This window comes from Lytechinus variegatus, chromosome 1 (genome assembly GCF_018143015.1).
Source record: "Lytechinus variegatus isolate NC3 chromosome 1, Lvar_3.0, whole genome shotgun sequence".
Taxonomy (NCBI): Eukaryota; Metazoa; Echinodermata; class Echinoidea; order Temnopleuroida; family Toxopneustidae; genus Lytechinus; species Lytechinus variegatus.
The window spans coordinates 60,469,001-60,482,207 of NC_054740.1; the positions used below are offsets into that span (position 1 = coordinate 60,469,001).

Sequence of the window (13,207 nt, forward strand, 5' to 3'; positions counted from 1 at the left end):
TCTTTGGACATTTAAACCTGCCAACCAGTACGTTTTAGGCGTATTTAGTACGCAACCAAAATAAGGCAGAACGTTTTTTTTTTTTTTTTTTTTTAATTCGTAATTTATTGAGAAAAATCATCTCAATATGTCTCTTTTTCTTAAAACGTACATCTGCAAGAGCAGTGCACATTTTAGCTTGCATGCTGCTTGAGCTTCGCAATGAGCGAGTGCACCAAGCATTTTAATATGAAATACACTTTTTTTGGGAAAAATACTTTTTTTATCAGAATACAGTTTTTCATTCCCAGAGGTTATCAGGTCTGGACATCTCTAGATCGGTTTTATTTTTTCTGATGGAAAATTATTTGGACTATTTGATTTTTCAGTATTGTACGATCAAGCACAATCAGGGCTTGGTATTTTGGGCACGCATCCAGTGCCGGGTTATCATACAATCAGAACAGGACATGGACAATGTACAATCTGTGTAGGGCCTCTGTATGGCTTTGCCTTCTATCCTATATGATGCCAAACATAAGATCATACGATGGCATAAATAATGTGACGCCACAAATTAAATCATAGAATAATTAATCCTACAGTGATCTTGCAAATTATTAAGTGAGGCACGTGTAGCACATATTCATGACTGTACTATGTTCATATCTTAGTTAGATGGTCCAAATTAATGCAGCACTTTGCCATTGAGTCTCCACTGACAACCAGTAGTATATACCCAAATTTATGGGTATGACTGGCTTAGTAAATATTTTAGTGAGAATCGTTGGCATGTTCTTCAGTCCCTTTGGGCGATGTTTCACAAAGATTGAAGCAAGACTTAGGGTAGCACTTAAATCTTTGTAAGTTTTTGGTTGTGGGCTGCTTATTTTATTTAAAAAAAAATCACTATTTGAAACTCTTTGTTTTTGTGATTAAAACTAGGATTTTTTTGGTAGGAGCACAACATTCAATTTTCTCCTGTTCATAATTATAAGGTTCACAGAGTTGACCAGGCTCCCGTAACACAAACATTAGCGATTGATCGTACCCTTGATTTTCATGATTGATTGTACTCTGTAGTCAATGGAATCAATCATAGAAAACTGTTCTATGATCATTGCTAAGTTTTCTGCTACGGAGCCTTGGTCATCATTTGACCACTGCTCACAATGCATGTAAAGGTACTTTTTATCTATGGACAATTGACACCAGCATGTACTTCCGAGTGTAAACTCGTCAAACTCATCAAATTTGTACACTTCTTAATTTGATGCCTCTCCGATGTATTCTTCTCTCTCTCGACGTGTTAGAGTATTGATGTAGAGGGGAGGTTGGCGTTTATAGGCATGTCAAGTGTAATTACTGGAGGTTGTATTTAGGAACACCAAGGCACTGAGAATGCTAGAAACCAATCTTTGATTCCACCTGCTCCCGATGTGTAGTATACAGCGTTCTGTTCGCATTTGACGTCAATTCTCCCAATCAACAGTGCATTAGCACTCGCTATTTCAAATGAGTTAAAATTTCTTTCCACCTTTTCCCCCACTTCCAAAGCCGACCGATGCTAAAAGAGTGAGAAACATTTCATCACATAGAATTAGTTATTGGTTTTCAATGGTCATTTGTTATAAGCTACTAAAATCTTTGCATGAAATCGGCTAATAAGGTGTTGCACAAAACTTGCAATTGATCGCAACTCAATTACTAGGTCACAAAATTATTTGAAAGTTGTGCATTTCATTGCAATTTTGCAATTGATTGATGGTCTGCTTGTCACTTCAATAAGTATGAATTTATTTGCTTCAGTTAAGATTGATCTATCAGTTGTTTATTTACATCTGAAATTTCAGTTGATTGCAAATATTTTCTTACAATACCCCCTGAGAGCAAATTTGTCGGTGAATACCACAGACTGTCTTATAGATCACTCTCCTGGTTAGGTCACCACGGTAGAAGGCATCCAAAGGGCAGAAATGAACAATTCTCTATTTACCAAAGAAATGTTTTAAAATCCCTGCACACAAGTGATACAGTATCAAATGTCTGCATTCAAAGAAATGACTGAGTGTAAGAACATCCCAAGTCCATCTCTTGGCCAAATTGAGTTAAACATGGGATGTTGTTGCTAATACCTGAGCCCATCTTGCATTTAATTCATATCCCCAAATTTCACCCAAAAGTACCCGAAAGGAATGAAAAAACTGACCAAACTCCTCATTCAACATACCCAAAATCTTAATATCTTTCTTGGTTTTAATACTAGAAATAAACCTTTGTGGACTTGGGTCGTTCTCACATTCATAATACTCAATTATGACTTATTGTGTGCCTCCAACCCAATTATCTGCAGATGTAACGTGAACCATTCAGCCATTATAGGGGTATTTAGGCTCGTATGCGGCAGCCATTATGACGCTATCCATACCTGTGGCTAAACCTCAGAGAAACCAAGCAAAATCCAGATATCTACACGCTTTCATGAATTTTTCATTCCTGATTTTCATGAGCGGCATTTTGTGTGGAAATTTGGATTTCTGATTCTCGTATGTGCATGATATTTCTGATCAAATGTCAAGGATAATTTGAGATTGCATGTTTTGTGCACCTCTCGCATAGTGAAAAACCTGTAGCCATGGTGATTGGAGCATACATTCAGAGAATTCTTTGAAATGAAAGACAGAGAGATTATATAAGTTATTGATGTTGGAGAACAATAATCATAGCATGCATTTTCCATACACACCACCCCACATATATGCAGGCTCAGTCTCAAAAGGGTTTAACATTTGAAAACATTCTTTTGTTTTGCTAAGTTGTAGAAGAGACAACTACATGTACAATTCATTTTAATCATGCTGATGTTGCCCTTTTTTGTACCAAATCAATATTGAAATGATTTACACTACATCTTTTTTGTGTGTTATCTTGATGCAGCGTTTAAAAAAGGAAGGACTTGAATTACCGGTAAACACTGTATCCCGATAGAAGAAAAGATATATACAGAAGAAAACAAAGAAATTTCTTAATGGTATGGAATCAATAGTGAAATTAATGAATTACTTTCAAATTCATGAACATTTTCTGATTATTTCAAAAGCTTAATGATCCACAAATTGCAATATATCAAAGTACAGTTCAAACCCTGACACTGAAAATATTTTCTACTCAGTTATATATTGAATTTAGGCATCACAATATCTTTTGTGTTTAAAGTGTTCATTCTTCAACATCTTGATCATCATCACCATTGATTTCAGTCAGCATTTTCCCTCTTATCAAAGGATTACTTTGGTTTCTCTGAGGTTTCTCTAATGTATTTAATTTGTACCGTTTTAAAGGTATAATGTATAGTTTTTGATTTTTTTCATTCTTCCCTCATCCCCCTCCTATATTTTACATTGTCCACTTTTCCTCTAATTCTTTACCCCATGATTTTGCGCTAATTTTTGGCTTTTCATTTGTAGTCTAATTTTTCTTTAGTGTCTGATCTCCTTACGAACTTCATAATTACTTTAAGGAACCTGCAGACATTACAAGCTCTGCTTTTCATGCAGGTTCCTTCATATTTCACTTTATTTACTGCCATTATCTTTGTATTTTCTATGTAACCAAATGTATTTATGGTATTATGTTATTATTTTTTTATCTTGTGAAGTATTAAAATAAATTCAATTCAATTACTGACTCGTGTGCCATAATGACGCTCCCTCCTTTCACTTCTCTCTTAACAACCTCCTTGCTTTCCTTCTTCACCAAATCTGATGTCTATCTTTGGTCTTCCCTTTCCTCTTATGACATCTATTTCACATCCCTTGCTCTCTTAACATATTCATCATCTTCCTTATATGACTCACTTTATTGATACAAAATATGAATAATTTGATATATTTTGTTGGTTTCTTTGTTCTCTGCAGATTTCTGTTACTGTTTACGTGCCTTGGTGTGAGCATAGTTGCCACCGTTGATAACCCTACTCTACAAATCACCTGCAACCATATAGTTTTTATACTGGTAAGTCAAGATTGATCAGTCATACTCCTTACCACTTATAATGATACTACTACTACTACTAATGATGATGAAGATGATGATGATGATTTAAGGAATGTCTTCCACCAGGGTACTCATTCACCTCACCTGGGTGGAGTGCAGCGCCATGTGGAAAAAAATATTGCTGAAGGAAAACCATGCCGTGGCTGGTATTCGAACTCATGACCCTCTGTTTGAAAGAAGAGAGAGTCAGAACCACTAAACCATGATGCTATTATCACATGGTGTTATCATGGATAGTTTTTCCTGCACGCTTAATCTGATATATCCCACAGTTTTCGACTAGTTTTGCCATATTTTCTCCCTTTCTTTATAGGCTTTTCGAAAGTCTATAACTTTGCCAGCTTCTTTATAATGCCTCCTTTTTGTTCTTGACTTTGTTTTTTCTTGCAGGAAATAATTGCTGTCCTGATCCTGAGCACAGAATGTACGCTTCGTATCTGGTCTGCGGGATGCCGCAGCCGCTACCAAGGTCATTATGGAAGGCTCAGGTTTATCAGGAGACCCCTTTGTATACTCGGTAAGTAGTGATTGGTTGATGTCTCGATGAGAAAGGGGTTAAGAGCAATAAAGATGTTCGAGTGTGAAAGGGGCTTAGGGTTTATCTTAAGACCCTTCATTGGATATAATTATATAATAATGACCCGAACTTCATATCACTGCAACTTAATAGCAGCCATACATGGTAGGCTTCCAAAAAAGAATAAAAGCAATATTGATTGGTTATGCAATGAGCCACGTGCGTTGCTATGTAAATATGTATATTATCTTTCATTAGGTATATTTGAAGCCCCCAGTTAAAAATTTCCATTAAAACAAATAAATTGGTCTATGTAAAGCTCTCCAAATCATGCAGCACTCCAATTTTGTATATCCTTGATTATTGGTATACAAACTTCTAATTTTCAATGCACATATGGTGTTTGCATGCACACCACATTGAACGTCAAAATGTAAAAATCTGTCTAATAATTGTACTACTATTCAATTTATATTTATACATCCATATGTTACATTATATTTGATAAATGGGATTCTTTTGATCGGTCAATTATGCAAAATGTTGTAAAAGTAGGCTGATCCATGTTTGCTTGGATATGAAGAGGCCAGTGAATGTTATAGTATTAGTAGTAGTAGTAGCATCAGTAGAAGTTAAAGTAGTAGAAGTAGTAATTGCAGTAGTATTTTTATAGCAGTAGTAGTTTCTGGAGTGCTTTAGATGAAATCAATGCCCATCTAGTCCACTTTTTTAATCTTGGATGCTGGCTAATTTCCCTGTCTGCATTTAGCGGATAAGCGCATTGGCGGCCTGTCGTCCACAGGTTGAATGCCTCATTACTTTACCAAAGGCTTTTTCACACTTAATCCTTCTGCCTTATTTGAAGCATAGGTGATTAGGTCTGAAATCTTGGGTCAAGTTCCACACCAAGAGTTGAGAAGGGTGTTCATTTGTCACCCATCAGATACGAGACAAAACTCCAAGGTACTTCCATGGTGCTCCCTCGGCTATTTTGCTATCACACCACTGATCCTTTTACCCGTAACGACATTACAACGATGCCCTAATCGGATCCAAGTCTCCTAAATGTGATTAGGAAATAGAGGGCCTATGGGCAAGGTTTCGGAGTGAGCCGCCATGCTACAAGCTTTTGGCAGCCATCTTATCGTTTATTCTCACAAATCCGTAGTGAAAATAGTTGCAGGATTCCCGGAGCGGATGCAATTACACTCTTTGAAGAAACTCAAATCCTCTTTATAATTATTTTCCCTATGGTAAGATTCTTCAATATGAAAACCAAGCTGCATCAGAAGGTGGAGAAAAAATCTCATTCCCATGGCATAACTAGGGATATGTATCATAGATTCAAATCTTAGTTATATTGTCTCTAGAGAAAGCAGAGTGTTTGTTGCTTGTGTTATAGACTCGTCCAATATTCTTCCTTTTTTTTCTGAAGTTTTATTCATTTGATAAACAAAGCAAAAGTGGAAATAATTTTTGCATACTACACTTTATTCCCCCATTGTTGCACCTATTTATCATTTTCTGGCCCCTTTAATACCAAATAATTTTTTTTCTTGTCTGTACATCAATAATATTGTCTTTGTATTTTTTTTGGGGGGTAGTAAAGATTCAACTTCATTTATGGGTCATCTTTCTTGAGGGTACATCAAAAAAGATTTTCTATTTGAAAATTCAATTTTTGTCTGGCATGCATAGCAGAGCGAGACTATAGGCGCGTTTTTTTTTACTGCGGTGGCGTCGTCAACATTGAAATCTTAAACAAGGTTAAGTTTTTGAAATGTCATAACTTACAAAATATATGAGCCTAGTTCATGAAACTTGGACATAAGGGTAATCAAGTACTACTAAACCAGGGATGCCACTTTTCCGTCTTTATACGGAATTCTGTCTTTTCCCTGTTGTCTGTCCTATTTCCGTATTTCCGACTTTTCTTGTTTTCTGTGTATTTAAAAAAGTCTGAAAGTCCTCCTTTTTCCCCCCTCTCTCTCTTGATTGCGATGCATGTCGATCGACCAAATGAGAGATATTTCTCCGAGATATTTGCTTTTATACAGTACACGATTTATAAACGTGCACTGCCCACTACGTTCATTGAGTTATGCTTTTATAAAGGCTTTCCAATTGGAATTCCTGATATCCTGGCCAATCAATGCAAGTTCCAAACGCACGCACATAGACAAGCTCAAAGCAGCGGCACGAATCGTGGTATAATAGCGACTGGTAAATACGTCTGTAAAAACGATGACGTCATCCAAGATGTCAACTTTCGATGACCAACTTAAGGATCGAAGATGACTAAGTTTTGATCATCATTTGAAAGGAATTAGCAGTAACTGTGGTCTAAGGTATGATGTTTGTGAATTTTATATATTTTCTCATGAATTTGGATGTAATTATTTTTTTTAAATGTGACATTTTATGTACCAAAAATCTGAAAATCTGATATCTGCCAAATGTTAGATCTAACGTTACTGCTTCCTGGGTTAGCTGATACATTGTCTTTATGTACGGGCCAACAACTCTTCAGTCTATGTATTGGTGAGTGTAGCCAACGCGGTTCAGCAGAACAACCAAAATACAGAGACTGAAGCTATTGATCTAGTATTCTATTAGAAACACAAAACAACCACAGGTAACTTCCCTCAGTTTTTCAAACCTTGACTTCAAAGTCATCGATCACAACAAGGTAAGAAGCCACTTGGCCCTCCCCCCCCTAAATTTGCTTTCTAGCTTGTTCAATTTTTTACCTGTGTACATCCCTAAATTTAAAGTGGACCCCCTCCCCTAGATTTTTTGCTTCCACCGCCAATGCCCCAATTCACTTTTCTTGGACAATGTCCCTGCCTGCGACATTAGTTTCAGTATTTTTGTCTCGCCCACCAGAAGTGAAGGCGAGACTTAGGGATCCAAATGTTGTCCGTCCGTCACAAATCTAATGACACATAACTCCACATCCGTAAGTTGCTTTTCAACCAAACTTGGATGGTAGATGGACCAGGGGGTCCCGCATGTTATGCTGCAGTCAGAGGTCACTTGGTAAGGTCAAAGGTCATTTTCAGGTCAACGTTAAAAGTTTACATGAATGACTCTCTTATGACACCTAACTCCGCAACTGTAAGTCACTTTTAAACCAAACTTGGTGGTAGATGGACTTTGGGGACCTGCATGTTATGCTGCAGTCAGAGGTCACGTGGTAAGGTCAAAGGTCATTTTCAGGTCAACGTTAAAAGTTTACATGAATGACTCTCTTATGACACCTAACTCCGCAACCGTAAGTCACCTTTCAACCAAACTTGGATAGTAGATGGACTTTGGGGACTTGCATCTTATGCTGCAGTTGGAGGTCACATGGCTAGGTCAAAAGTCATTTTCAGGTCAATGTTAAACTTTAAATGCAAGACTCTCCTATGACACCTAACTCCACAACAGTAAGTCACTTTTCAACCAAACTTGGATGGTAGATGGACTTGGGGGACCTGCATGTTAGGCTGCAGACAGAGGTCACATGGTAAGATCAAAGGTCATTTTCAAGTCAACGTCAAAGTTTACATGAAAACCTTTCGTATGACACCTGACTTTGCTACTGGAAGTTATTTTTCAACAAAACTTGGATGGTAGATGGACTTGGGGGATGTGCATCATGTGCTACAGTCGGAGGTCACATGGTAAGGTCAAAGGTCATCTTCAGGTCAACATTAAAGTTTACGTGCAAGGCTTTTATGACAAGCATTATTCCATCCCAGTCATTTCACAATGAAGTTTCGATACATTTCTGTTGCATGCCCTTGCAAATCACGACATTTCTGGTTATTTTCGTAAGTGGGCGAGACACAAAATCACTCTTGCCTTGTTGGAGGATACCAAGTAGCATCCCTGCTGAACATTCTGCTTGAGTTTCAGGTCACATGACCAAGGTCAAAGGTCACTTAGAGTCAACAAACTTTGACCATGTTGGGGGTATGTGTGGAATTGTCATCATAACTTTAAAATTGTATGGATCTAGTTCATGGAACTTGAACGTAAGAGTTACTATGTATTCCTGAATATCCTGTGCACGTTTCGGGTCACATGACCAAGATCAAAGCTCAATGAACTTTGGCGTTGTTGGGGTATTTGTTGAATTAGCATCATAACTTTATCTTAGTTTATGGATCTACATGTACACATGTAGTTCATGAAACACTAGACATAAGGGTTATCAAATATGTTTTGCATACATCTTTGGTCACATGATCATGGTCAAAGGTCATGTTTGGTCAATGGACATAGCATTTTATTATATGGATTTTTTTCTTTTGAATTTAGTATTCAATAGATATTTTCAAAGTCAGTACTGCTGCTATATTGAATTGCGTATTGCAAGCAAGACTGCCAGAGGCATTGTACTTGTTAAAATGAATAATTTTTTTTTTTTTTGGTCTTATTTAAGCGAACCACATGAAATAAAAAGAACCTGATTTTTTATGAGACGCATCTGTTTGTAGATGATCATATTTGGATCTGATGTAAATTATACATTTAGGAAAGTATTCACAACAGTGCTACAGCAAATTTTAGTGAAAATGTATTATTTATAAGAGATAAAAATTCTTGCATTATCTCTTGACAAATACCTTCTGTGGTTATCTAATATGCAAATACCGCCCATCAAAACGAATATGATGTGCATGATCAATGTTTTTTAAATCCACTTTTTGAATTTTTCTTTCAAGTCCCTACTTCCTCCTGTTTTTGTCATTCTTGAAATATAATTTTTTTCTTTTCAAAAGGTAAAAGAGCATTGAAAAATAAGTTTGCTTCTTAGGGAGATAAGAGATGAATAATTCAACGTGGCTTGTATCATGATCTATTTGGGAAATTCAAAGAGAGTTGGTTCAACAAGTTGTGTGTTCCCACGGAGGAAAAAGGGTAAAGATTCAGACAGGATGGATTGTATGGCTTTGAGAGTCGCCAAATTGTTAGGATACGATATCAGTGGCAGTGAAGATGGGTTCCCATTTGTGGAAATGAGGGATTAGCATCCCAAGAGTGGAGATCCAGGTATGTGGGTTTTCAGAAGAGGGTTTCCATGGCAACTATGCCATCAAGAAACCAAGTAATGGGGCTAGGATTGATCCTTTGCCCAGCAAGAGGACTCCCTCTGGAGTCCTTACGAAGCCATTATATCTTCTTGTTTTCAAGCAAGGAGGATTTCTTGTATTTCATCCACGTGCCTTTGTTGAATTCGCTATATCTCCTAGGAGACTTTATACGACGTTTCAGACGGGATGTCTTACAAAAACAATTCACAGTAAGTTTACTCTGGCACGGTAAGTTTACTCTGGCCGAGTAAACATGGAGACTTTTTCACAGGAGGATTGAATTTTCACCATGTTAAAAAATGCTCAAAGTCATTCTCTACCTGTTTTTTTTCTGCATACTGTACATACATGCTTTAAGCCCCTTTCACATCTAGTGGTGCGACTCCTTACAACAGTTGCGATTATGTTCAACATATATTGTGACCAGGTGATCGCAAACATGTGCGAAGATCGGTTGTGTCCTCACGCTAAAACCCTAACGAGTCAAAGCGATCTTTAAAACTACATCGCGATGTGGTTTTATGAACCGGTTTGGAAGATTGCTTCGACTGTTCTCATTACACATGAAACTATTTTTCATTAAACTAGTATTAGGAGGGATAAGCCCGTCAGTCATAAGGACCATAAGTCATAATACTGACTGGTCATAAGGACCGCTAGTCATAACGTGTAAAATCCTATACCCAAAAGCTCGCTAGTCATAATAGGCAAAAGGGGTCGCTAGTCATAAGGTCATAAGGACCATGGGTCATAAGGTCCGATTTTCATAATGCAAGATAAGGGTCGCTATTCATAATGGACCATAAGGGTAATTGATCATAAGGATCGCTAGTCATAATCAACAACGAGGGTCGGTATTCATAATACTAGATAAGGGTCGCTAGTCATAAAAAGGAAGAGGCTACATTAATCATAAGGGTCGCCAGTCATAATAGGTGATGAGGGTCGCCAGTCATAATAGTAGAAGGGGTTCGTCAGTCATAATAATACATGAGGGTCGCCAGTCATAATAATAAAAGGGGTTCGCCAGTCATAATTGTAGAAGGGGTTCGCAAGTCATAATGGTAGATGAGGGTCGCTATTCATAATAGTAGAAAGGGTTCGCCAGTCATAATAATGGATGAGGGTCGCCAGTCATAATAATGGATGAGGGTCGCCAGTCATAATAATAAAAGGGGTTCGCCAGTCATAAAAGTAGAAGGGGTTCGCCAGTCATAATGGTAGATGAGGGTCGCTATTCATAATTGTAGAAGGGGTTCGCCAGTCATAATGGTAGATGAGGGTCGCCAGTCATAATAGGAGAAAGGGTTCGTCAGTCATAATAATGGATGAGGGTCGCCAGTCATAATAACGGATGAGGGTCGCCAGTCATAATAGGAGAAAGGGTTCGCCAGTCATAATAATGGATGAGGGTCGCCAGTCATAATACTAAAAGGGGTTCGCCAATCATAAAAGTAGAAGGGGTTCGCCAGTCATAATGGTAGATGAGGGTCGCTATTCATAATAGTAGAAGGGGTTCGCCAGTCATAATGGTAGATGAGGGTCGCTATTCATAATAGTAGAAGGGGTTCGCCAGTCATAATGGTAGATGAGGGTCGCTATTCATAATAGTAGAAGGGGTTCGCCAGTCATAATGGTAGATGAGGGTCGCTATTCATAATAGTAGAAAGGGTTCGCCAGTCATAATAATAGATCAGGGTCGCCAGTCATAATAGTAAAAGGGGTTCGCCAGTCATAATAGTAGAAGGGGTTCGCAAGTCATAATGGTAGATGAGGGTCGCTATTCATAATAGTAGAAGGGGTTCGCCAGTCATAATGGTAGATGAGGGTCGCTATTCATAATAGTAGAAGGGGTTCGCCAGTCATAATGGTAGATGAGGGTCGCTATTCATAATAGTAGAAAGGGTTCGCCAGTCATAATAAGGAATGAGGGTCGCCAGTCATAATAGGAGAAAGGGTTCGCCAGTCATAATAATGGATGAGGGTCGCCAGTCATAATACTAAAAAGGGTTCGCCAGTCATAAAAGTAGAAGGGGTTCGCCAGTCATAATGGTAGAAGGGGTTCGCAAGTCATAATGGTAGATGGGGGTCGCTATTCATAATAGTAGAAAGGGTTCGCCAGTCATAATAATGGATGAGGGTCGCCAGTCATAATAATGGATGAGGGTCGCCAGTCATAATAGGAGAAAGGGTTCGCCAGTCATAATAATGGATGAGGGTCGCCAGTCATAATACTAAAAGGGGTTCGCTAGTCATAATAGTAGAAGGGGTTCGCAAGTCATAATGGTAGATGAGGGTCGCTATTCATAATAGTAGAAAGGGTTCGCCAGTCATAATAATGGATGAGGGTCGCCAGTCATAATAGGAGAAAGGGTTCGCCAGTCATAATAATGGATGAAGGTCGCCAGTCATAATACTAAAAGGGGTTCGCCAGACATAAAAGTAGAAGGGGTTCGCCAGTCATAATGGTAGATGAGGGTCGCTATTCATAATAGTAGAAGGGGTTCGCCAGTCATAATGGTAGATGAGGGTCGCTATTCATAATAGTAGAAAGGGTTCGCCAGTCATAATGGTAGATGAGGGTCGCTATTCATAATAGTAGAAGGGGTTCGCCAGTCATAATGGTAGATGAGGGTCGCTATTCATAATAGTAGAAAGGGTTCGCCAGTCATAATAAGGAATGAGGGTCGCCAGTCATAATAATGGATGAGGGTCGCCAGTCATAATAGGAGAAAGGGTTCGCCAGTCATAATAATGGATGAGGGTCGCCAGTTATAATACTAAAAGGGGTTCGCCAGTCATAATAGTAGAAGGGGTTCGCAAGTCATAATGGTAGATGAGGGTCGCTATTCATAATAGTAGAAGGGGTTCGCCAGTCATAATGGTAGATGAGGGTCGCTATTCATAATAGTAGAAGGGGTTCGCCAGTCATAATGGTAGATGAGGGTCGCTATTCATAATAGTAGAAAGGGTTCGCCAGTCATAATAAGGAATGAGGGTCGCCAGTCATAATAGGAGAAAGGGTTCGCCAGTCATAATAATGGATGAGGGTCGCCAGTCATAATACTAAAAAGGGTTCGCCAGTCATAAAAGTAGAAGGGGTTCGCCAGTCATAATGGTAGAAGGGGTTCGCAAGTCATAATGGTAGATGGGGGTCGCTATTCATAATAGTAGAAAGGGTTCGCCAGTCATAATAATGGATGAGGGTCGCCAGTCATAATAATGGATGAGGGTCGCCAGTCATAATAGGAGAAAGGGTTCGCCAGTCATAATAATGGATGAGGGTCGCCAGTCATAATACTAAAAGGGGTTCGCTAGTCATAATAGTAGAAGGGGTTCGCAAGTCATAATGGTTGATGAGGGTCGCTATTCATAATAGTAGAAAGGGTTCGCCAGTCATAATAATGGATGAGGGTCGCCAGTCATAATAGGAGAAAGGGTTCGCCAGTCATAATAATGGATGAGGGTCGCCAGTCATAATACTAAAAGGGGTTCGCCAGACATAAAAGTAGAAGGGGTTCGCCAGTCATAATGGTAGATGAGGGTCGCTATTCATAATAGTAGAAGGGGT

General features: G+C 38.6%; 1 protein-coding gene across 2 annotated transcripts in view; it reads left to right on the top strand.

The window, feature by feature from the left end:
• The first annotated feature begins 3,837 nt into the window (after positions 1 to 3,837).
• Positions 3,838 to 13,207, top strand: part of LOC121418636 (potassium voltage-gated channel subfamily KQT member 4-like) — a 30,439-nt gene continuing 21,069 nt past the window's right edge. For both annotated transcript variants that reach the window (XM_041612614.1, XM_041612622.1), the window contains exons 1-2: positions 3,838 to 3,993; positions 4,426 to 4,552. In XM_041612614.1, coding sequence (XP_041468548.1) covers positions 3,853 to 3,993; positions 4,426 to 4,552 — 268 coding nt within the window. In that variant the 5' untranslated portion in view covers positions 3,838 to 3,852. The remainder of the gene's footprint in view (positions 3,994 to 4,425; positions 4,553 to 13,207) is intronic.